The sequence below is a fragment of the Myripristis murdjan genome, chromosome 22, assembly GCF_902150065.1.
Source record: "Myripristis murdjan chromosome 22, fMyrMur1.1, whole genome shotgun sequence".
NCBI classification, from domain to species: domain Eukaryota; kingdom Metazoa; phylum Chordata; class Actinopteri; order Holocentriformes; family Holocentridae; genus Myripristis; species Myripristis murdjan.
In genome coordinates this window covers 23,389,959-23,416,938 of record NC_044001.1, presented here as the reverse complement: position 1 = coordinate 23,416,938, position 26,980 = coordinate 23,389,959, and the positions used below count along the sequence as shown (strand labels likewise).

Sequence of the window (26,980 nt, the reverse complement as noted above, 5' to 3'; positions counted from 1 at the left end):
GTGAAATTCTCAAAACCAAGATACCATGGCTGCCTGCACCATTACATCAGATAGGAAATATCTGGGTATCCTGTGTATCATTTTATACACATTTCCCAGTAATTCAGCAGGCTATTTTTGTTCTGGCTTTGATTACATCTTTTTGGGAGCCCTGGGATCTCCATTAGAGGTTAAGATACAGTTGTGTGGATTTTAACAAAGCTCAGTCATGCCACAATTTCCAACCCAGCAATGGGAGAGGCACGGCTGAAGAGGCCAGCTGGTTCAAACTGTCATTCATTTGTGATTGCAGGTAGTAGCATAGCTGTAAACCGAAGCAGCTGATTACATGTAAGAAGCTGGATGTGCATCATTGTGAATGTCATGTGTCATTTCATCAGGAGTGTCTCTGTACCAGTAGCAAGGCAGAGACGTCAGGAAAGGAACTTCATGGAGCCACAAGGTTGAAGGTGAGGTCACCCACTGAAAGTTCATAATCAGTTGTGTTAGGGACATTTTTGTGTAAAGCTGCATTAATTGGTTTTTGACTCTAGAGGGTGTGTCATCATCAGAACAATCATATCATATCCCACTGACTGGTTTAACAGCGATTTCAAAATGTACCTAGATATTATTTCTCTGTAGCCAAATGAAGCCGGTTGAGCTTTTGTCTGCATTTTCCAAATCAATATTAGATGTTTTTTTCTGTACACTATTCTTTGATTATACCCTCAATGGATCTAATCTAACCAGCCATTGTTAGCTAGCTTTGAGCTAGTTTTGAGTTCAGGCAAAATTGTACATGTTCCTGGTCCTGCCTTAGTGTTGTGCAACTGCTCCCTGAAATAACCTCAGGTGTATGATGCCCCTGGAAAGAAAGAATGGTGAAAATTAAAAAGAGAAATGATATTGAAATTAATTATTGCTTTATGCAGATGTGTTCCTTCCCTTTGAGATCACAGCTTTCTATCACATAGTATATCCCGTACACAGCTTTATTCACTTTTGCAACATTCTGAGTTTCCATCTTGAGAATAACGCATACAACTACGAAAAGTCTGCACTCTTGTTCTCTAGAGGTGGTCGAGGCCGTGGACTGAAAGACAAAGTTAAAAAGGAAAGAAGAACAAAATCAATGAAACTGGATTGATTTCTTGAGCAAGTACAAATTTATATTTATATATATATCTTTTTCAGTGTCAAAACTCCAATCTCTGTTGTGCATTTTATTGCTCAGTTGACCCTCACCTTTTCTGTTATGCTTTTCTTTCACTTCCTGTATTCCTGGAAAAATGTGGCAAGGCAGAATAAGCTTTGTCCTTGGTTTCAGGGCAGAAAAGCATCTCTTCATCTCTGCCTCCTCATGCCCCCTTTCCCACTTTTTAGGTTTGATTTTGCCATAAGCTGACCTTCGGAGAACAGTGTGGATTGATTTAGTGCCTGGAACATCTTTAGAACAATCTCTCTTTCCATTTTCAGTCAGACCATCACTCCCCATGTCTGTTTGCATGCATGTTGTGTATTGCGGCTCACACTGAAACGAGGTGTCAGTTTCATGGTCCACTGGCATGTATGATGTATTATATGATCCCCTTTGAACCACCTCTTGAGTTTCATTTCCTCTAATCCCCACCCATTTCGTTCTTATACCTGCACATTCACATCCGCACACGCCCCCCCATTCATCCACACATGCTCTCTCATCCTGCTTTTCCTGTCTTTCATTCTTCCATTTGAACAAGCTTGTATGCACAACTATGTCTCGTCCTTCTCTGTTACCTTGTGTGTTTTCTCTCTCTCTCTCTCTCTCTCTCTCTCTCTCTCTCTCTCTGTCTATCTCTCTCTCTCTATCTTTATCCTGTCTTCCTTACTTGGCTGCTCTCAGCATGTCCCTCACGTTTCCAAGCTGCTGTCTCAGAAGTTCAATCAATAGAGCGGCCAGGTCTCTCCGACCGGTACGGCTTTGTGGACAGAATTCAGACCTACCTTGTACTCTGCCCCCCAAAATACTGCAGCCCTGGCACTACACGGATCAGAGAGCAGCCCCATCAAAAAAAAAAAAAAAAAAAAGAGAGAGAAAGAAAAAGAAAAAAAAAAGCAAGTACAAACATATTCCTCTGAGTGCAGGTCCTTTTGGTGGCTTCTAGATGCCTGACCTGCAATAGAATGGGGTGAAACCTTTCAGTGAAGGCTGAGCTGTTTGTCCCTTATTGATAATATGAAACAAAGGAACATAGACACACACATTGATACACGCACACACACACATATGTATACATGCACTCAGCAGGTGGAAGAAATACGATTGAGCCTTGCAGTATAAAGCAAGGTGCCTTTAAATCCATTACCCATCCAGATGAATTGTCTTCCCTTAATGGTGCTCCTCTGTAACAGGCTATAATAGGGCACAGGTAAATGGTCCATTAGTGCAGCAGATCGCTAAAAACTACTGTTCAGCTTTGTCTTTATTGGACCAGTTTATATAATGGACAGTGAACTGTAACCCAGCACCAATTCACCTGATTTAACTGATCCTAACCATATTCACCGCATCCTAAGTAAATGCAGCAGCCTAGCAACACTGTGAAATACTTTCAGGGGCAGTAAAAAGGAGAGCTAGGGTCTTATCTATGATAAGAGCTTGCAAAAATTGAACTATTTATCTGGTGCCACTGGTGCTGGAAAGCGGAGAAATAGTCAAGTTCCTGAAATTACTGCGAACTGTTGTTGTTATCCGTGACGTGGAAATTGATACTGAATTTTATGCTGAATGGTTTTGGCAATGAGCCTGGAACTGGGAGAGAAAGCGGTCATGTTGAAACTAGTGCTGGAGTATGCAGGGCTTCCTGGAGTCCTGAAGGCAACTCAGAGCGGTGTAGCTGTCCGTGGTGCTGAAACAGTGGCTGGGCTCACTAACGAACTGTCCAGGGTCCTGAAAGTTTGGACTATACGTCCAGTCTCAGCTCTGCTACCAGACATACTCCAAGAGTTTTCTGTTATATCTATTTGTGCATTTGTTCCCCAGCTCCTTTGTGTAGGATTTACATGTTCTCCTTGTATTTGCATGGACTGAATTAAAGCCTCTAAACTGGCGAGCTGTTTATTGTGTTTAGTGGGTAGATTCTAGTTTCCATGATCCTAAATGGGATAAGTGTGTAAATTGAATGGATGAATGAATGCCAATTAAAATGCTAGTATAATCTAAACTATCTATGTAATATACATAAGTTATATAAAATGTTGCCTGTTAGCCTGATGATTTTGCAGTTTGTGTGCAGTTTGTGTAGCCATAGTTTGAGGAGAGGATTTTCTTTGTGTATACATTTACACCGTAACATCCACACACTGCACACTAAAATTCTCTTGATGGAGATTCACATACAAAAAAAAAACAAAACGATTTATTAATTCATGACCACGCTCAAAAAAGTGTATCAGAGAGGTAATTTTTGCTAAAAGTGGATAAATACTCTTTTTTCATGAATGTCTTCCTACAGAGGGATCTAAGATCAAAACTGTCAGAGCAAACACCTCATGCATGCAGCCTATTCTATCCCAAATATGCTCTCCATAGCCTCATTGTGCCGTGGCTGTTTACATCCACTTTGCAATGCTGGCACGTCATCTACTAATGGATTATTAATCACATTTCACTTCTTCCCAGGCAACATTTTAGACAAAACTCCCACTCTGCTCTTAGGGTCACTCAAGGCACACTATGAAAATGCTGCCTTTAATTTTAGTCAGCAGATGTGACATCCAGGAGGTACAAATCATGGTTAGTGAGAATATGTATAAAGGCATTCAGTGCAGCGGCTCATGTGCTTTGACATAATATATATTCCTGTACTGCACTGTAACCCTGCTTGATGACATTTGGAGCATCAAAATGTGCTCATGTCAGATGATTTTACATCCTTTTATCTATGGTCTAAGTATAGAAACAATAACAACATACATTAAAAATTCATGAATCCCCACATATAAATGTATATATCATATTTCCATCATAAACACCAGAATCCTCATGCCTGATGACTTGGGTGTGTACGTGTGTGCGTGTGTATGAGTGTATGAGTATCATAAGAGATTATTATGCATGTGCACGCGGTCATGTGTGTCTGTGTGGTGACTGAAATGTAGGCCACATGCTGCAGATACCCTCAGGGACCGTAGGAGTGTCTCCTTAACTACTGGGGTGGGCAAAGTCAGCACACTGTTAGCAGATGGTGATTGGCTGTCTCCATTCCTCCCACCGTCCCAATCCACTGCTGACCCGAGGCATTGTTTTAATCACTCTTTATATGGCACTGTGGCACAGCAAGCCATCCTGCATCCAGCACACTCCGTCCTCCCTGCCTCTGTCACTTCTCCACTGCTATCCATCTCTCTCTTCCCCCTGCCCCCCTCCCCACCATCCCCACCTTTCTTCATCTCGCTCGCTCACTCGCACACTCAAAGGCACACTTGTAAGCACATAAGACCGCACGTACGCACGGGCACACACACACATGCGTGTGCCTCTCCAAAGTGTGGCATCCCTGCAGGCAGCTATAGTAAATACCAGCCTGAAATACGCTGCTGAGCTCCCCGCTGGACACAATGAATAATTGAGAGAAGGGCAAGTGAGAACGCCTGCCCACTTAAACAGCTGGGGCCAAGCGTGTGTGTATGTGTGTTTGTATGCGTGTAGGTGGATGGGTTGTTAGATGGGCGCATATGGGTGTGGAAGTGTGGGTGTTCATGTATTTGTGTACTCATGAGGAATATTCCAGCAACACTTGCAAAACTTAGAACACACTTTATTGTTAAAACCAATGCTTTTCGGCAGATAGCTTTCTTCAGGGAACAGATTTTTATACTCTGGAGGACCAAAAGCGCATCCATTTTCTGCTTCAACGAGCGAACATTGGCCATCATTTTTGTTCGTATGGAATGTTCATTTTTCCAAATTTTGAGTCGCACATCTCAGGGCCCCTCATCAACCCCACTTCCCCCTCCTGAAGTGTTTGAAAGTGGATTATGCCACATGGAAACACTTCAGAAGGGGGAAGTGTTTGAAAGTGGCACAATCCATGAGTTTTCAACCTTTTTCATGTTCCGGAACCCCAAGTTCACTCTCATTAAGCCGAGGACCCCCCATTTAACGTGATTTGGAAGCTCCTCAAGGACCCTTGGGTTCCCCAGACCACATGTTAGAAGCCACTGTAAAAATCTGTTCTCAGAATATTTGGAGACAGGCTACTGGTGGTGTATATGGATGAGAAATTTTGAACAATTTTTGCATAGTTCTGCTGCTCTAACAAGCAGCCTAGATAAAGTTGATAACTAGCGATAGTGCTTTGTATTATGAAAGCAAAACATTCACCCATTTCAAATGCATCCACTTCCACACCCAGATAGTCAATATTTTTGAGTGTAGTCTTGTCAAGCATCAAAAGTGTGGTGTGTGGACATTCAATATAAGTGGAAGCAAAGTCTGCAATAGCAGTGCTTATGTCTATTGAACTGCTTACCTGTGGTATTTTCATCATCCCTGACACTTTACCAAAGGTTCAGGAAACTACTTCTGTGCTGTTGTCGCAGCAGTGCAAGTGTGTTTTTGATAGAACAATGTTACTATTTTTCATCCTCTGCTGGCAGTTTCTTGGTTACAACTGAATTTGCTGTTTTACAAATGTGACTCAGGGCTCGTGACAAATGAGGCCACACTACTAAAAGGTGAAAATATATTAAATAAACTAAGCCTAACGACTCATAATGAAATATGGGAATGTTAGACATCGGTGGTGTGAAGTGTGTGTGGATGAGTGAAGTGTGGGTTACAGAAGTTAGGGAAAATCAAATAAAAGCAAACTAAGGTGCGGGCCATGTGGAAGGAGTTGTGGCTGCTCGGCAAGAGGGAAGGAGAGTCTTAGGAAAGCAGCCCTGTTATATCATTAGGCCGCTCCCTCTTAGCTGTAGCCAGCCAACACAGACGGGCCTCTGAACACTGGCACCAGGTCTCCTAGTAGATGGACAACTGGAGAGCGGTAGAGGGAGGGTCGTCACAGCTGCTGTTTGTTGTGTTTTGAATCTCAAGCTGTTGTCTTTTTTTATGCAGGAACTTGGATAAAACATAGTGTTTCAGACGAATACACAATAAGACAAGCAGTTGGAGTATTATTTCATAGCTATTTCTATTAAGATACATATACTGGAGAACCAATCTGGGCTAATTCCATTTCCTCAGTGCCCAAACCTCCAACTGCACCGAGTCCTGATATTGCGAATGTGTACCTTGTAATTCCCCAAACACATTGCATAATCCGTTGACCAAACTGCTCTTGCCTTGACAGTTTTCTCCTAACTCTCTAAGCCAGTATTTTCCACCATTTTGAATTGTGAGTACATTTGCTGCATTGTTAAAAAACAACGTGCAATAAATATTTGTTTAAATAATACTGCAAGCTCATTTTTCACGGTAGGCTGTAAACAGATCTGTGGGTGGGTTCAAACCCAAGTAACAAGAGCAAGTAGCAAGGAGGTACATTTTGAATAGCAGTACGTCCTTGCAAGACAATAAAAATAAAGGTCAAGCTGCTTTGTGAATGAAGTCCATCTTGTGCAAAGCAGTCCAAAAATCCAAGGTACTTTGACTTTAAAAAAGTAAAAATCTGTTATTCATCGGGGGTTAACAACCAATGTGTGAAATGATGCAGCTGAAATGTGTTGGTTTTCACATTTTGGACTTCATTCACAATGCAGTGTGACAGTCTTTTTTTTTTTTTTTTTTTTTTTTCTTGTATTATCTGCCCACATCCTGCAACAGCACCTGATTGTTTTCACATTTTCTTTTACTCCCATTACTTTTTCTCTATTTTGGACCCAGTGCAGCACTCCCAATCTGTTATTCATCTTGTCATTGTCAAATTAATTGTGATACTTTGCTATAATTGCCTTAAACAAATTAGGCCATGTTGGAGACAACTGGTAGCCTCGTTAGTGCTAATGTCTATCAAAATTAAGACCTCATTTCCCATAACCCCCATGTTTCCTGGTGCGTAGGATGTTGCTGCTTTTATTGATTCTCTGTTGGCCTTTAACTGTCTCCGCCATCTGCTATTGCCAGAAATTTTGAAATCCATAGCTATAGGTTTGTTTGAACAGCGCCCTCTCCCTTTTTACACCATAAAGCAATTTCCCATCAAATCCTATCAAGTGCCACACAATGAAAAATGCAGCATAGAGGCAGCTAGGGACTGCCAATCTTCTCGCAGTGATTTTTTTAAAACTAATTATATTAATGTCTCAAAATTAATGTAGTAATGACTTATTGATGTCAGAATGCTACTGCTTTCACGCTTAAACAAAACCTAAATCTACAAATAGATGATTCTCCCCTGTGAGGACAAGTTGTTGCAATAATAGAGGGCAAAAAAGGCATTAACTGTGCATATCAATTCAAAGATGTACAAATTTGCACTCACTTATATCAGCATCAGCACATCTTAGCTGCAGTCGCCATGCTTGTCATCATTTCCATCATCATCATGTCCCTATAACCATTATCATTGCCTAATCCACCATGTAAATCTATAATGGGTCCATTGCCCAGCCATGAATGTGTGGGTGTGAATGATAGCTGGATTATGCAGACAATACACTGGCTGCTGGATCTAGGTTTTGCTTTCACTGAATGAGGACTGTGATGAGAGCTTTGCATCATATTTCTCCCACTCTCTCTTTCTGTCCGCTCACTTGCTTAGTCCTCCTCTTTTCTCATTTTCCCTCGACGTTTGATCATGATCAAATCTGGGAACTTGGCCTGTATACCACATTCAGCATGATCACAGCAATGCAAATGACACTGTAAAGTAATACAGCGTGGTCACAACTGAGTTCTTTTTTTATTATTACAGTGACAATCAATTTGTGAAGCTTTCTTACAATTCCTATATTATGCCAAGAGTTAAAGGTGTCAATCCTGCGAGCAAGGATTTTAGCTTCCTATTAGCGTGACTCTCTTAAGCCCTCAAGTCTATTATGCCTACCAGCTGCTAATTAGCATTTATACCAGAGGAACTTAACAGACTGGTTTACATGAAAAACTTTGAAAATTTTGTGTGTGGGACTATAAAGCTGAAATAAAACTCAACTCAAATGAGCAACCAAGGCATGGTCACTCAGGGGATAGAAATGTTCACACCCCAGTTAGTTAATACTTCAGCATAACTTACAGAATAGAACAACTACAGAGCTACATGAAAAGCTTTTTTAAAAAAATCATAAGTTGACATTTTATTTGAAGATTTAAATGATGTGAAACTGTGAAAGGCAATAGCAAACATACCCTGTTCGCTGCAGTGAGACATGCCATTATAGTTTAGTGTTTCTATAAAGCTTTTTTTAAAGGTTAAATAAAGGATAGTGTCTGTGTCTTGGAAGGAAATGAATACTGATGAGGATTCCTCTTCTGTGTCTGCTACCGCACCCATTAATAATGATAATAATAGTTTTAATAATGTCTTTCGCTTTGCCTTCCCTTGCTTCCCTCACTGTCTCTTTTCTGCATAGCATCAAACTCATTTTTATTTTTTATGTGGTTAAATAATGGTTAAATAACATGAAAAATGGTTAAGTTACATAAAATAAAAGCTGCTCAAGGCAAGATAGGCTCCAGGCTATGGGTGGATATATGTAAGATTTAAAATATGCACATAAATATGAATGCTTTGGTGAATTTCAACATACACTACTGACTAGAATGCAGAGCAGCAACACCTTGCTGACACCTTGTGAGTTAAAGAGCTACTCAACATGTTCCATGCTGTAGCCTCTCTTAGCATATTTACATATTATTGACTGTGTTAGGGGACTGATTTTCAAACTGTTTCATGTTGACAAAGTTGACTTTCATTAAGTCGTGCACCCCCCCCAAGTGAAGGGCTGTTATTGTATGGACCCTGATGTGTAACAGTGATTTGGTTTGACAAATAGATTCAAAGTGATGGGACTAAAAGATAATGTTAAGATGATTGCTCAGTGACATTATTGTGAATTTAAAAATGTACAAATTTCCAAGGCTTGGTTTAAATGTGAACTAACAAAATTGATTTATTTATCTGTCTGTCTATTTATTTATCTACTTATCTATCTATTTATTCATTTAGTCACTTGAGTCCTCACTTAAATCAACTCTTGGTGAATTTGCATTGTGCACCATTCTATTGTTCCTAATTTCCTGGGGACCCCCTGGAAGTCAGCACCGCATTAGTTTATACTGTGTGTAATATTCTTTTTTTTTTTTTTTGGTAAATATTCTTTCTGATGTATTGAGCTGATACGGTTCTGTGATTATAATGTCAATAAGCATCATGCCGCGCAGCAGTCATGATGTACAGCTCACCAGATCAACATCTCCTACACAATCACATCCCACGCAGAGGTCTGCTAACATGATGTTGGAGTAAGACAGCCCATGGCGTTAGAAGCCAGGAACACTTCCTCGGTCACTAAGGGCAATCACCTTCAAAGAGCGATTTCAAAGAGGGCACGTTTGATTCATGTCACCCAGCCTTTGTGCCTTTGCTGCACTTGGATAACATTATTCTCCCTGTCTTAGATGTGAAAGCTGTGTGTTTCATCCTCAGGTAAAGCCCTCTAGGACTTCCCTATATTTGACAACGTGTCAGTGGAAGGTTCAGTGCTATTACCAAAAAAAAAAAAAAAAGTTTTCTGTGTATGTGCGCTGGTTTGTGTGTGTAATGTAATAATGTGCTCCTTTTGCGGCCACTCATAATCCCTAAGAAGTTGCTTGTCTGGTTGTCTGGCTGTACCACTGGGCCTAATACTTCTCCATTTCACTGTCTAAGAATGTGCAGCCACATTTAGGAAGAAATATAGCAGCGGAAAACTTGCAGTGTCTCTGCCAGCGTGAGATTTATTGTCTGTGGTCAGAGCTGTCTGGTACGGCAGCAGTTATTGGTATTGGAGACTGAGAGAGCCCCACCCCATCCGCACCCGCTCCCAGTAACCTGAGTTGTAGAGAGGTCTTGGAGAACACAGAGTGGCTGCAGATAAGGGAACACTGACAAATGACACGGAGCTTGTTTTACTGAGTTAAAACAGAGAAGAGGCACAAACAAAATCTCTGCTGACGACAGTAGCAACGAAAACAGCTTTACTCGGTAGATGCTGGGAAGAGGAGGAAAGAAGGAAAGAAAGGAAGAAAGACAGAACAAAAGACAAAAGGAAAGCACTGCAGGGTGTCTGGGTAGAGAGGATAGGGTGGGGGTGACAAATGAGATCATTTCAAAATGGCCAACGATTTTGTGTAAGTGTGTCACTGTAAGTGTGTGTGCGCTGCATGCCCACAAGCCTGTATGTATGCTTGTGTGCTTGTGTGTGCAGCACATTGGGTGTGTGTGACAAGTATGAGGAGGGAGAACCAGAGAGAGGGAGTGAACCATTTACAACAAGTCACCTCCAGATGACAGTAACGGAAATGGTGCAGTGTTTTTATTTTTTTATTATCTTTTCAACCATCTCTGCTTTATTAGGCAGTCACATTGGAGAGACAGGGCAGAGAGAGGGACGACATGCAGCAAAAGGTCTGTGCTAGGTTCAAACCCAGGCCACTGCAGCTTAGCCTTAACATTACGTGGTACAGACTCCACACGGTGAACCACCCAGGAAGTAGTACAGTGTTTAACCAGCAGTTACAATATCTTGGGAACAGGTTGCACTGAGGGCAATGCTGTGTGACACCACACAGCATTGCCCTCAGTGCTTCTTCTTCTTCTTCTTCTTCTTCTTCTTCTTCTTCTTCTAATTGTTACTACTACTACTACTACTACTACCTTAGTCACTTTGCCTTTGGGTCAACATGCTCTGTGTCTGTATAAGACCTCTTAAACTGTAGGTAAAAACAAATTCAGCCAAATCAAGCATGATTACATTGCACAAGAGCCATACTCTCATGTTTGCAGTTTTGCAAATAAATGGAGTCTGATCTATTCCCTCAGGGCCACCTTAAGGAAAACGCTTGGATGAAGCTAATGAAGGAAACACTCTAATGAGGCCTAATTGTCCTCCAAAACATTTTTTCCTCACAGTATTTTGTCAAAATCATCCATTGAAGGTAGCTATCCATTAGGAGCCGTTTTTACTTTAGAAACACAACTTGTGAGAGGAGATTAATGTGCAAAACAAAACATCCTGCCCCAACCCAAAACAGCATTACAGTCTGTCAGGAGATTTTCTCTGTAACCACAACCTCCCTATTCAGATTACTGTATATCCCCTAGCCTCATGAGGTTTTGTAGGATCTACTTTTGATTGACTTTTACATTATGCTAAGTAATTATTATCTTGCGTAAAGCCTTTGCGACATGACAACATTCTGCCACGTTGTAAAGCCTTTACAGAAGATAACACCTGTCGTCCTGCCCTACCATGCCTGACAGTAATGTCAGCTTTGCTGCATTTGCTTCAGAGAGCTGAGGCATTAGATTAGATGTAAATGTTTATATAGCTTGTAACAATGAGGCATATGGGGGAGCAAAAATGACTGCAGGATGATACTTAGGCTTTTGATGGCAGGAGTGATCCACTGATATGGATTTTCTTTAGACACTGATAAAAAACAACAAGAAAACAAAAAACATCAGAAGAACATCCGCCAAAAAAAAAAGACACTTTGTGATATGTGTGTGATATCAAGAATCTTCTCCAATTAACACATCAATACAGTGCCAAAAGCCTTGTTCGCTAATGTGTCATGTGGGACTTTCTTTAATTACACATCAATAAAGTGCCACAGACCTTATTCACAGATGTAATGACAATAATTATGTGTGACAGGCAGCTTCCTTATTACTTTGAACATGAACCTGGACAAGAAGTTCCCGCACTGCCGTTTAGTTTCCCATTAACCTCTGTCACCCTTCTAGACAAGTATGGAAAGCAGCTGTGGTCAAAGGTCATCTGTTCTGCACATGACACATTACACTTCACAGTATGCTCTTGCAAGGCCAGAAATACCTCAGAAATCATCTCCTATGGCTCCACGGTGTGGGTACGGAGGATGGTGTGAGCAGAAATGACACAGGAACATTTTGGTTTTCATTTTTAAAAACTGAATGAGTCAACTTTATATTCTACCTAAATTTACAGTGCCATTTTTCATGCGTAAGATCTATAACATGAATGGTTCCTTGATAGGCCAATTCTGTAATATAATAAGATACCAAATCAGGGAAAGCATTGGTAGAATATGCCATAATTTGTGCTCCTTGTGATCATGCTATTTAACTTGTTAGATATGTCAAAGCAATATTTAATTTAAAACTGCACTAAGCACGCGATTTAAGTAAAAATACATCTCTCTTTTCAGCCTAAATCAAGACGTGGGGCTGTGACAGAGAAGAATGTCCTATCTCCCTCTAATTGAGATGCAATATTCATCCTGTTTTTCCACATTAATTTCATTTGTTGGATATGGACACTTAATCTGCCCAAAGGAAGTGATGAGTTGAAACCTGAAACAAAACGGCATATTTTTTATGATTACAAATCTTGATCTCACCTATAAAAATAAAAAGTTATGTGTAACAGCAACAAAATGTGCCCTTGTCCATCTCAAAGGGCCAAGGGGTTATGATTTTATAAGCTGTAAAGACTGACCTGTTCGAGTGTGACCAGTGGCTCACTGGTGGAAAAAATGTTTTGTGTATCTATCGACTTTATTCCTTGGTTGTCTCCTGTGTTTGTTTGCCCCACTCCTCCTCTTTGTGCAAGAGCTTTGTGAGTACCTGAGTGACTCTATCAGAGACGGTACACTGTCTCTGTATCTACAGTGACTGACCAAAAACCAAAGGGGATCTGTGGAAATAGAGTCAAATCTAACTAGTGGTTAGAAACTTTAACAGTAGCACTTTAAGAGTAAAATACAAACTGCCTCCTAAACAGTAGTGAGCAAGCGCTTTGACAGGGAAAGCTGAATTCGCCAATGTTAGATCTTTTGCCTCTCTCATCCCTTTGGTTTCCTTTGGTATAAAGCATCCTTGCTTGGCCAGTAAAGTGATCACAGCACAGCCACAGCTGTGTGCAGTTTACTGATGTCATGTTACAAGATTTCTGGGTTTTGAAGCTTGTAAAATTCAAAGAGTTACTTCTCCCTGCTGTTGGGAGCTGCCAACACGCAGAGTTACCTAGTGCAGCTGTAGAGAATAATTATGCTCCCAGTTCAAGCTTCTCTCTGCCCACTGCACAAAAAATGCAAAACAGTGGGCGTGAAGTGTAAAGGAGAGGGGGAGGGGGTTGTATTTGTGAATGTTCATCTGTATGGGCATTCACTGATGAGCACTGATGTTTATTTTACCAAATCTTGGGACAGTTGTCCTTGTGTACAGTTGCATCTCCAGCTCTACACCAGCTGCTCATCTTAACCACTGGAGGGCAAATTGAGCCAGTCTCAGTGAATAAAACACAGCACCAGTGTGTTTGAACCCAAACATAGATGGTATGTCAGGCGTTGTATGTATTGCATTACTGCATGGTGCTCATTACCAGTTTACAGCCCAAGAAAGAAGTTTTTTGCTTTTTTAAATAGAATGTTGTAACTTTAAGCAAATGTTTCACACTACAGCATCAGGCGCTTTCTGAAAGCCATACTGTAGCTGGAGTGCATAAATTAACTATGGTAATGCCAAATATTCGGTTTATTTATTTATGTTTTTATGTCATTTTTCGACAGTGAATCCCACCTCTTTGCAGCTTCCAACAGTGCATCAAGAACATGCTCTGAATGCCTATGGTGCCTTCAAGTGATAGTTTGGGTTCTTACTTATGTAGTGGTATTTGCTCCTCCACGCAACTGTAATAACTTCTCCAAACTTGACCCATCAACTTCTTCCCTGCCATCGAGAACGAGTGCATCACCATAATTTTTTTCTCCAAAATAAGTAATAAGTGATAATAATAATGAGTAAAGAATCTTTTGTTTAGTCGCTGCAGTTTTTTTTAGTATGGACATCCATCCATTTACTTTCTACAGATATATAACGACACGTGATTGAAAGGTATCACTATGCAATAGTTTTTAGCAGGTTAGCTCTACAGTGATAGTTAAAAAAAAAAAAACATTTGCTAACATATTGTTGCAGCATGAGTAAGAGCTGTCGCTATTCCACCTCTAACAAGTGGGAAATTTTCCTCTTGGCCAGACAGATGAGTAGCAGCAATTTTGTCACCCTGCAAAGGGAACTAAAACCACCCAGCCCTGAAATGTAAATGAAATGTATTACTACAGAAAATGCAGCCCCTAAAACTCAATTTTATTGCAGCTATTGACTTTTAGGAATTCTCAAATCTTCGTGGATGATGAAGATAGTACTCAAGAATCATACCTAATCAGAAAGACCTGCTTTTAACTGGGTTTACACTCCCTTTAACAAAGATTTTAAAGATTTGTCCAGTACAAATGGAGGGGATGTTGTACAGGATGTACTACGCGTTCACTTACAATGGGTTCTCTGCTGCATGTTTAACTTTTCTTCTGAGCCATTCATTTTTCAGAAACACTGTGTCTGATATCAGTAACTCATAGAAAATGGATGCCACTTGTTCCGTAACAGCCCTCTGAAAGTTTGATTTGCACAGTGCGACACTGCACTTGATTTAAACCACTTTGGTTTGTTAAACAATTCATTTGGCCTGCAAGCAGAGGGATGTAGCTTATCGAAATGGTCGTCATCCTCCCAGAGAGCAGTTGAGTTTGAACAATCAGTTACCTTGCACTTACCCAAATTCTCAGTAATCCCTCTTTGACTGTGTAAGAAATTGCTCATAGTGACTATAGAGAGAAGAATACAGTGAAAAGAAAAGGTGCAATATGTACATTTTTAAATAATATATTACTGTGAAATTAGTTGTGGCAATGCATTATAAAGCTACCGACAACGCAACTTATCACCATTACACAGTTGCCACGATGATCTGCTTCTGTTTGGTGTAGGTCATGGTTGTCAGTCCCATTTCAGCACAAATTGTTATTGGTAAAGAGTAGACCGGTAAGTTAGGCATGACAAGCAAGTGAGAAAGAACTGATGAAAAAAGTAATGGAAAAAAAGACATTGTAGTAAACAAGTCAAAAAACATTTTGTCAAAGCTGTATTCTGAGACAAGGCCTATCATTTCTATTAGAGGTGGTGAAGCAGCCTTTAGGCACTGACATATTTCTACACATGGTGATGAGCTGGAGCAGCACTGACACAGACTGATTGTTTTGCAAAATACTAAGGAAAATAATAGCATAGTGTGATGAATTTTGACCCATGTAGCTCAGAAAAGATATTGGGTGAATTCAGTGAAATAATTTCCATTTATTTACAATGGGACAAGAGGGTTTTTTGAGTGAATAGGTGTTGACTCAGGACCCAGTGCTGTCACTTCAAATGTAATGGAAAAGTTGGAAAGCTGGGGCTGACGAGAATATTTCTCCATTCAGTGTCTAAAAAAATAGAAGAAAATTTAACAGGAATGAATTTTGCAACTTCAAAACGTATTCCCTTTCTTTTTCGGATTGGGAAGTTCATCATTTTTTCTGCAAATGGTGCAAAGAATTTCTCAAGCTGCACCTCCATAAAGGTCCTAAAGTGGTCTTCTGCTGTGGTACAGCGTTTTGATCTTTTAAACTACTTGATGTGGTATGGCTTCATGGACGGTAAACCACTGGCATTTGCTGCCTTTGATGAGTGAGGCTTTTTTTTTTTTTTGGTGCTCTCTTTGTCCATAATTGAAAATGGCCAAATTACCTCCTGAAAAGGCTTAGGTAAAATCCCTCTGTGTGTTTTTCTAGGTGTACTTTATTTGCTGCCTGCCCATATGAAAATAGGAGCCAACTGAACAACATTATTATAAATACCTGGAACAACCAGATATAGGTGAGAACAAGAGCTATATCGGCTAACTGCATGTTCAAAGTGATCAAATTTAGAGTTTTTACATGCAGTGTCCTTATGTATGCTCTGACCCAGCGTTATTTGTCTTAGTTCCATCATGTAATGCCACATAAAAGTGAAGAATCACTCTAAGGCTTGCTGACACGTGCTCATTCACGGCTAGTTCTGAGCTCAAGCTGCAGAAATCCCCTGTAACAACATGAAAACCCAAACTGTGCTCACCAGGATGTCACAGTGCACTGAGAATGCTCAGAGCAGTGTGAAGACATGTTCTCAAGCTCGAGGCATGTTTTCAAGCTTCTTACTTCTAACACCAATTGGTTATTTTCACTGTGCCTCCTCCCAACCATGTGAGACTTAAATTGACATTTTTGGCTTTATATAGTAATAAGTAACAACCCACTCTCCCTGCAGTGTATTTGTCTGGACAATTAAGAGGGAGAGTTTCATAAGATGTAATGGAGGCTTTTTCTCTTCACCACCAAAAATGTTTTGTAGCAACTTTAAGCAGGCCCTGTCAGAGCAATCATTAATTAAACAGCTGATTTTTTTTTTCAAGAAATACCCCAATGAACGGTTCTCAAATTATGAGCCCATGTTTTCTCAGCCTAATTACACATTTGCATAAACTTTGTGACATGTTTTTCTTCTCTGTAGCTGATTTTTTATTTGTCTGTGATCCTAATGGGCAAAGTTATAAATCCCAGGATATTCAAAATTTGCACAAAACTAATATGTGTAATAATACAGATAGGCCAAATAAGAGGACATCAGTATAATTACATCTGTAGCCTCTTCCCTTCCTGTGCTGCTAGTGTACTGTTGACAAATAAGGACGCTGCCAGGTCGATCACCTTGCCAGGAAATCTTTAGTGCATCATCACTCACCCCCGGCTGAGGGCCATTAGATCGGTGGGGTGGGTGGGTTCTCCCCTCAGCCCGCAACCACTTATGTGATACACCACGAAAACATTAAGCACCTGTTCTCTCGGGCACCGGTCCACACCAAAAGCCATTGCAATTAAGAGTAAAGTCATTTAGCTGTTGTTCCCACGGACAGAAAAGGAGCCTGGCTGCTAAAAGTCGAGGAGGATGGAAGAATTGGGAGTAAGATGGAGTGAGACAGAGGACTGGGAAGAGATAGGAAAGGGGAAAGATGGGGGATGGGTGTATGTGGGGGTGGTGGGTTGCTGCTGAAGAACAGAAATAGACAGTGGAATGAGGTGAAGGGAAAGATGAGATTCTGGATAGGATAGGTGTGGGGGTAAGAGGAAGGAAAGGTCATTGGAGAATGGACAGGAGCAAAAGATAGAGTACTTGAAGATAGTCTGGTGTCAGGTGGAGAGTGAGTGAAATGGGACACAACTGGAAACCAGGGCAATGGCGGAGGCCTTCAGTAAGAGAAGTGAGTTTGCTTTCAGGTCTTGGACTGGTAAAATGGAATGCTATCCATCTATCTAGCATCCTTTAGGGACCTCATTAAAATGCATCAGCAAATACAGAGCTGGGCTCGTTTGGCTACGCATTTGATTTAGCATGCTAGGACAGAATGAGGACCAGCAGTTGTCTCCCTTCTAGGGCTTCCATCACAGTGTTTATCCTGTATCACTGCCATTGAATTCAGTTTCCATTGTAGCAGCAAGAGAAAGCCTTGGTAATACAACCATCGTGAAAAACAGCCCCTTCCTCTGATTTCACAAACAAAATGTCCTTCAACTTTTCCATTGTCCTTTTATACAGTGTGGCTACAGCCTTATGATCTGTAAGATATATGTAACTTGCCAATTGTCATTACTAGCTGATATTTTCTAATATCTAGGAAGGAAGTATTGTAGAAGGGGCTAATTTTCATGTTGAACCCGGCCCCTGAATTGTGTAGTAAGGGGCAATTTAAATGCATGACACAAAGCAGTAATGGAATTCACTCTTTGCACACCATGCACTGCTAGAAATTATAGAGTAGAATCTCTGCATGATTTTCTGTTTAGATAATAATAACAGAATGTGTGCCACGGCTTGCAGTTGAGATCCTTTCCTTCAGCTGTGGTGAATTGGCGTCTGGCTGTCTTGCCGCTGACGGGTGCTACTCGTATGGCTGTCCTTATGGTGTCTGAGCAGAAACACAGCAGTGGGGGGAATTGGGGCACGGTGGTGGCGGCAGTGCACAACATTCAGCCCAGCAGGCAGATTGGGGAAGAGCTGCTAAGAGCAATTTGTTTGACAAGTCAGAGGGTTAAGGCTGGCAAGAGGGCATCGGGGCTGCTTTACCTACTGACGCTCACAGAGGACTCAGTCTCCCCAGCGGTGTAGGCGGTGGACTCTGTCCTTCTCTGGCATAAAAAGGCAGTCAGATGGTGGCGGTTAAGCCTGGCAAGAGACTGGCGGCTGGGGATGTGGCACAGTGGTAACCCAAGGGTTGGACTGTGTGTTCACTTCCCGGCAAGGGAGACCCACTGCCGGAGCCAAGGACAAGGGGAAGTCAGTTGGGCACGGTTCAGTAAACACCAAGCTTAATTTAAATGCACAAAGGGAGGAGCAATGTGCTCACTGGTCCTGGAGGATGTCTCTTCAAACAGAATCTCAGAGTGTTTTAATGTGGCGATGGGGTGTGGAATGTTGGATGCAGGATAAGTTGTTGGTGCAGCAATAATCCACGAGCATTTGTCATGTCTGTATGTGTTGTGCTTGCACTATCTCACTCAAGATAGTAAGCTTGTGAGCAGGCATGTGACTGTGTAAAGTATCAGTTTAGCAAATTTCCAAATTCCTTCATCTGCATGTTGTTTACTCTCAAATTCTTGCTGAATGGCAAGTAAACAGAGAGCTTTGCAAACATGCAGAACTCTGAGATTTTCTCATTTCCCCATAACAGATTCAGCATATAAATCATGTACTCAAACACATTGGAACAAATGTGGATGATTAATTCCTTTAATTTTGCCGGATTTCTACACGTGGAAGTCATATTGCTTTGCATTTGTCAGCAACTTATAGCCTGCTGCTGAGATCCCCTTCATTTCCATACTTAAAAATCACTCCTTTAACAGTATAAAAAATGAGCATGCGTTTTTCTGGCTGTGCCTCAAGTGGCTAATGTCAAAACGCAGGCAGATCACTTAAGCTATTCTATTTAATTAGCTTTGTGTGCGTTAACGTTGGACAAAATCACTCTTGAGTGCTTAAAACAATTGTGAAAAAGAGTTGAGCCACTCATGTTTGTAGCACATTTGAATAACTGAATAACTTGAAATAATTGTCAAAGGTAAATAAAAGTTTATGGTTTGTCAGGCTTGAGCATCCTCGGCCATATCAGGGGTTTTGATTTGAAAATGTAAGTGCATGCTTTCTGTGGTCTCTAAATTGACAAGAAAGTCGGTATGTCTGGATGCACAGAGCTGTAGGAATGCACAGTTTCCTTTGCTGACTTTGCAAAGACGACTTGACATGGACAGATTTCGGAGCAGCTTTGCTCCTCCTTGAAAACACAATGAGATAAAAGGCAGACAAGCATGGAGGAAGTGATGGAGGAAGTTAGGGGAGAAAAATAAGCAGAGACTCTGAAGGACATGTGCGCTTTTTATTATGCTTCGGCTGACCTGGCTGAGCTGTACTTTTGTATTCAAAGTTTTCACAAAGTAGATCTGAAATCGATGCACAGAGTTCACCTCTGCAAAGGAGTTGAAGTGTCGTTCTGAGACTCTAAATGGTAAAGGGATTAGCAAATGAGCATATTGGGAGTTGGTGCAGCAGGGCAATATATATCTCAGCAGGTTCCTTTCATTATGTATTGTCTGACAATTTCAAGGTCTGCTAATAGCCAGACCTTCAGATATAGTATATAATAAAAATGGGAATGCTGCTGTCATGTACCATAATGCAATTTATTTTAATGTAATATAATGTAATCGCTCTGCAAAGCACTCAAAGGAAGATATAATCAAATGGTCCCTCATCAACTGCTTTGCAAAATGCATCATTTAGCCTTCGAGACCATCCTTGATGAATTATGAAAATAGCTCACAAAAGGCTTTGTGAAGTATCCGTTGACAGACGGAAATGTTTACTAAGGCTGAAAGACGCTTTTTTGATGTGTGAAGTTTGCTCAGAGAGAACTGTATTTTCTGATGTTGCTTATTTTATTTTATTTACTCCCTAAAAGACCAAGTCACGCTCATAAGTTCAGAAAGGTTTTTGAGAAAATATTGATTTTGGGTGGCTTCAGAGATGGTTGAACTTGTCTTTTTAAAAGAATCCCTTCGAGACTATTTGACTCCTGGACTCAGCTGTTTAGCCTTTCTCAATCAGGCCATGAACAGGTTCAATTTCTCCACAACAGCGATGGCGCCGCCATTTTCTCACTCTCAGCCTGGTAATTGGAACAGGTTAAAGGAGAATGCTTTGCTTTGCATCTGGGCACGTCAAGCTGCGTTATGACACAAGTGAACCCAAAGCGCCTCAGTAGCTCATCTCACTTTGACTTTGATTGCGAGGTTTGTTTTTATGTATGCGTGTGTGAGAGAGAGTGTGTACCTATGTATGCATTTCTATGCATCCGTGTATCTTTCTGTCATCTTTCGGCCTTTTTATCCTTTGATTACAGTTTCCTGCCAACATAAATCTGTTGTTTTTGAATGTGCAGGAGGATAATGTATTTCAAGCCTTCACTGCTCATACATGTCAGTGCTTTGGCTGTTTGCCCCGGTGTACATGCATTTCCCGCGGACTTGTGTTTACAAGATTCAGCCGTTTGCTCACTGTCACGCCACAGCAGACACCCACCTCACCACCCTGAGTCAAGATGTGGCAGCTCACCTCAAAGACGACGTTTCCCATCACTGTTCCCTCTTGACTCCTCCCCAGCTTTTGGGTAGCCCTGGCAGCTGTCAGGTACAGAGCGGTAGGCAGGCATCAGATATCCTGGCCATCTCTCAGTGATGGCGCCTGACTGACGGCGGCTGGCAGCCTGACAGTCTCTTACCTGGCTTCCCTGTGTCCTGGGTTCGAAATGTTATCATTACTGTGAGGAGGGATGTCATCGTTTTCTCCCCTTGGAACATGGAAGCGCTCATGGCGAAAGTGGCAGCAGTGCAGTGGCATTCAGCGTTGTGTGAATGACAAGATATTATAGCGGCTGCGGCGACAATGGTTCATGCACACCGGGGGCCATAAAAGTGATTCATATTCTGTCTCACTCCGTTTCTAAGACAAATGTAGAATTATATGACTCAACCTTCATTGCCCTTTGGTTGGGAGAAACGAGCTCACGCTTTGAGGCAAATTTGCCCGCAGAAGGAGAGAGGAAGAATGAAAGAATGAAAGGTGAGTGAGAAGGGGTGAGAAAATAATAGGCAAAAAATCTTTAAGGGGAATTACTTTCTATCAGAGAGGCAGGGTAACCAAGGCTGCCCTTGTGCCAGCCAATCAGGAATTAATTCAGCTGTCAATATGGCCTTAATCAGTGCACTGGCATTTAGGTCGCATTTCTCTTCCTGCGACGTCGAAATTACAAATGAACTGCAGGAATGGGAGGACCTTTATACTTCCTGTCGCATCGCCTAAGAGAGGTAGAGGGATACACGCAGAGGGACTGCGCAGGTAATCTTTAGTGTAATGGACAACAGTAAGAGGAGGAGGGAGGGAGAGTGTACATTGAATGCTTGGGGAAGAACTCAGAGGTTCAAAGTGATTACTGTGTGAGTAAAAGAGTCTGGGTAGACAACCCACCTCCACAAATAAAGTAGTTCAACCAGTAGTCTCGTCTCTTGGACCGGGGCATGGCCCATTAATGGCAAAGGGAGGGACAACTGCAGCTCTGATTATTTCCCCTGCCCTCCGCTCCATTTGTCCACTTATGTCTCTTGGGTGCAAGACACAGAAAGGACTGCCAGTGTCTGATTACCTGCTTTCAATTTGCTTTTCTTTCTATTTTGCTGCAGCTGCAGTGGCCCCACAGTCAAACACGCACATGGGACTGCACAGCATCTTTTATTTTGCTGTGTGCGACCCGATAAAAACAGCTACCTGAGGAGAGGAGCTGAGGATTTGGCACTCAATGCAGAGTGCAGTTCAGTGATGTTAAACTTGTTGTCATGGAGGCACCTGCAGTTTTTTTTTCCCTTTTTCTCCCCCAGGAAACATTTGTCACTTGTATGTGCAGCCACAGGGTAGCGTTGTTATTTTAAGTGTCCCTCAATCAAAAGACACAGGGAGACGTCGGGTGTGACACTTATCACTCCTCAAGGCAGTTTGCTTAGAGTGAAATATGGGTCTCTGGCCTTGCTGTCCCAGCAAACACATAGATGAGAACAATCTCAAGAGTTACTAGTATTCACACATGAATACTTACACACACCATTTCTTTTCTTCTACCTCTCTTACTTTTTGTCATTCTCTCCCACACACACCTACACACTCGCTTGCTAACTGGGACACACACACAGCACAAGTTTGCTATGCACAGGGAAAGAGCAAGAAAGATGAAAAATGAGCCAAATAATGTCAGACCGAAGGCAGCACCTATCAAACGCATCAATGAGTCCAAGGTGTGCAAGGACGAGGTGGAGGTTTTATGAGCGCTGCAAGGCATAAATATTAGCTGGATGTCTATGGTGAAAAGATGGTGTCTGTGGGGCAGAAACGCACATTTTTCTCAAAATGCGTGCAAATGCTCTCTAGCTAAATTCAGTCTGTCCTCCATCATGTGTATGGTGGAATTACAACAGCTCTTGAATCCATACCTGAGTGAAACCATAGCTGAATAATACATTTTGAAGATAGTTTTCCGTTTATTAGGCAAAATAAGTCACGCATACCACACTGCAGCTAGTTCAACCATTTGACACTCCATTCAAAAATATTAAAAATGTTGAACACTGAATATCCTTGATCCTTGATCACATTTTCAAAGTGTGTTGAAGTTGCTGAGGAGCCATCTACACTTTGGAGCATCTTGAAGTGTGTTGCAAGGTGATCAGGGGACCAGATGGCCTCCTTAAAATTAGTAGTATTTTTTTTTTTTTTTTTTTTTTTTTGTCTCATTCTGGGAAGTCACAGAAACATCACGAGCAATGCAGGGCACAGCACATAAATATGCATGCAGTCATCCCTGCTTACACTAAGCAGAGGTCAGGAAAAAATTAGGATGATGATCACGCCACAGTTTTGTCACACTGGGAACGAATGGGTGTTTGAAGCTCTTTGTTGACATTTTGGGAAGAATGCACTATTACTGACACAGCTTCTGTGATGAACTATTGAATCATGTGGTGGTTGATCTATATTGTTCAGGATACTTTGAAATTTATGGCCTAGTCTGTAATCCTTATCCAGCAGTCCAATTTGTGAAGATGCAGCAGTCTGGGATGTTATTAAAATGACACTAAAAGATGATAGTGGTGATACATTTGCTTCTCCAGGTTCTCTGTGGGAAATGATGTCACCAGAAAATCAGAATCACCCAAAGTTGCTTCATCACAAGTGGGCCTCATTAAAAATCAACCAGTCATTTACAATCTTAAATTTTCACAGCCCATGCTTTAGCAATCTTACAGTGTTGTTAATGGAAGAGAGGAGAGTGGGGCCACCAGTACCAGACAATCAGCAGCCAGTGGCTCATTTTTAATGAATGAATGTCTCCAGAATGGCTTGTTAGTTTCAAGGTGCAAGAGGAGCCCTGGAAAATAAGTTACATAAGTTATTTCCCTACAATTTTCCTTCATTGAAATGTCATAGATGTGATTTTTCAGGCAAGGGTTCCTCATTTAAAATGGCCAAAACATGATGAAAATACCTCTTTTTAATACTTTTCATACACCCAGGCCTTAATATAATTCACTTCAGTGATTTGCACATGACAGGGGAAGCAAGTGTTCATTGCCAGCCTCTGTATCTTTACCCATAGTAGCCTCTGCGCACATGTAGCCCCTCGCCACAGAGAAGCATCACATCTTGCAGATATTGATCGGCCATACCCTTGGGCAAGGTGATTTTATACTCGCCCCTCCCTCCCTCCTTCTCTCAGTTCAGTGTTGCATTCACAGCGCCTTGGGGATGGAGAGGAATTGCGCTGGATTTGTTTCTGACTGCTTGTCATCATAGCTATTGTCAGTGTGTGAGTAGTGTGTTTAGGTGCATGTGCATGAGTGCACGTGTGAAAAACATGTGCGTGTGATTGTGTGCACACAGTCATTGAAATTTTCTAATGAAACTTGCCATGACTCATGTTAAGATATTGATCAAGGGACCCCTACAAAGCTGTTTTATCTCATTGATTCATGAAAACCTTGTTCATTAGGAACCTCGGGAGTAAAAGCTCAGGTCCCTCTGTGAGCGGAAAAATTTTATTAAAAGATCATTTGTCTTTTGCCATATCAACAGCTTACTCGGCGTATGAGGGACAGCAAAGAAACATGATATTGATCCAGCGCCAAGCCCTTATACAGCACCTTCTCTTTATTTTGTTTTACCTAATGGTCTTAATGTGTTTTTAATGAGGCACTGGGTTAGTCAAGCTCTCGCACTAAACCTCCTATTTCTGCTTGCTTTGTCACAGAAAGTGGAAGGGAGGGAAAACATAAAGGAGGGAAGGAAGAAGAAAAGAAAGGTAGGAAGGATTCTTGCAGAATCCTTTTTCCGAGTGTGATGAAAAAAGGGACGTATTCTCTCATAGTACACAATTTTGCTTGTTCCTACATACGAAAACAGTCTTACTGCAGCTGAAAATCAGATTGCCCAAAGCCATCTGAAATACATTTGCATACTATATACATTTGGACATTTTGCGTACAGTTTATACTAACAGTTACAGTAATTCATTGTAATATTTATTGTAATGAATCTGTCACACAGTCTGAACTGGCACCTTTCCCTGGGTGGCTGGGAATTGAGAGGTTGTACTATGCAGTGAAGTGACTCTAACGTACACCACTTAACACGATTAGAAACACTTCAACCTCTGCACTTAAGGAAATAAATGCTCGAGAATACCAGAGGTCCCATGGTCCCAGTGCTTGACATGTCATACTATAAATACAGATCTGAGAAGCTAAAACATCAGCTTGTTTAGTGCAAACAAATACATCAACAAGCAACACATTTCGCATACACCTTCCCCACAAAATATATGATAAACATCTACATTTGGACAGCTTAATACCTGTGCAATACCACAAATTATTAGGAACATTACAGGTGGTTGGCAGGGCATCATCCTTCAGACATGTGAGTCCATAAGCAGCGCAAATATGTTTAACCCTGGTGACACAGGATTACAGCCGCAGCCGTTCTGCAGCCAGCAGTCAGCAGCTGTGATTTGTGTTGATGGTGATGGTGTTGTTTGGAGAGCTGGGGCGGAGGCGTAGATTGCTTTGACTGGGGTCGACATGATGGTAATGGCAGTGGGATGCCCTGAATGTGTGGAGAGCGGTTCTTGGGAGGCAAGGGTTTGGCGGTTTGTGGCTTCCCCGTGGATGATAAGGTGGTATGTTTTGACTGGGTTGGCTTTGTGTACGCGTGCAAATACAGCGGGTGAGCGCTCGCATGCAGACAGATGGAGGTGAAGTGATTGTGTTTCTCTGCGCCGAGTCCTCGCTCTGATGAGTTACAGCACACAGCGCCTGACTAGGTGGCTGGTGAGGGAGTCGGTGGGAGGGAAAGGGTGGCGGGGTGGGGGGCTTAGTTCTTGAAAACAGACAGCTAGAAGGACGATTGAACATCATGGTGAACATGTTTGTATGACCTGTAAAGCTTTGATTTTGCCGTTTGCCATGCACAGCATGACGCTGTTTGAATGTACATGCAAGTATGTGTTTTCCATCAAGTAGTAATTGTTATGCATGGAGAGGATGCAGCACTGCCTGGTTGGCTTTTTAGCTCTTGGTGTGTTGACTCTGTGCACTTCAGCAGAACAAACTTTTGGTTTACTTCCTTCAATGTGCGTTGACATTATTTACGTAAGTAATCTTACACCCCCCACCCCCCAAAAAACCCCATTCCCTTCTAAATCCAATAAAAAAATCAGGTTTGCTTTTGCTGTGCTAAGACAAATCCAGACCCATTATTTCACCGTGATTGCTAGTAATTCTCTTATTATTATTGGCAGATTAATCTTTTTTTTTTTCTTCCTTTTTTTGCGCAAGTCTGGACAGGCTTCTCTGCCAGGATAATTGGATTGCCTCATATTTTCGGGAGACGGTACTTGACGGTAATGGGGGAGTTTGTGCAGGGGCGGGCGTGCCCTGCCAGCCCTGGAAGCCCCATCAATTAAAATGCATATTCAGTCACCGTTAATGTGAGAGGCACAGTGCAGGAGGCCACAGGACTGATCAATACTATGGAGGCTTCATGGAGAGATTGACAAATACACACACTCAGAAGTCCCACTACACATAGAAAGAGAAGGACCCCTTGGGTTGGCTCTGTATGGAACTGTAAAGACTCAAAGAACCATATCCTGTCTTAAAGAAACTCTATGCAATTTTGCATGCTCGCAGCCTTAAATAGATGTGAGCTGTAACTGTTTGAGTCTTGAGGTCTTCAATACCCAGAAATCATATGATATTACAGCAGTAATATGTACACAGCATGTTCATGTTTACCAAACCTGCTGGTCTGTGATGCTTTATTCCAAAGGGCCGAGAGAAGCAAAGACCTGACATTTTCCACAATGTTTTCCTTTGAGGCACCAGCACGCTCACTCGCTCCTGTTTAGAAGCCAGGGAGTCTCAGACCTGAACCTGATGATTTGAAAGCAAACTGAGAGCTTATTTGAGTGTTTTCATCAGGACGAGACAAATATTTCAGGAATGCTGTTTGTTTTGCTACAGAAAAAGCAATTAAGTCTCACAAAGATCCCCCAGTATTTTCTATTTTTGCAAGGATTTCACAGCTATGAGCAGAGGCAGCATGTGTGGCTCTCACTGTCACCCAGGTAATCTTTATTTCTTCGTTTTTATTTGTAAACTGCATATTTGTTTGTACTATAGGAAAATACATATATCTATCTATGTCTATATATCTATATCTATCTATACATACACACAACACACACACACACACAC

General features: G+C 41.6%; 1 protein-coding gene across 1 annotated transcript in view; it reads left to right on the top strand.

The window, feature by feature from the left end:
- Positions 1-231: 231 nt before the first annotated feature.
- The window catches only part of LOC115380757 (ALK tyrosine kinase receptor), a 282,301-nt gene continuing 255,552 nt past the window's right edge, over positions 232-26,980 (top strand). The window contains 2 exon segments of the mRNA XM_030081965.1: positions 232-240; positions 401-449. Coding sequence (XP_029937825.1) covers positions 232-240; positions 401-449 — 58 coding nt within the window.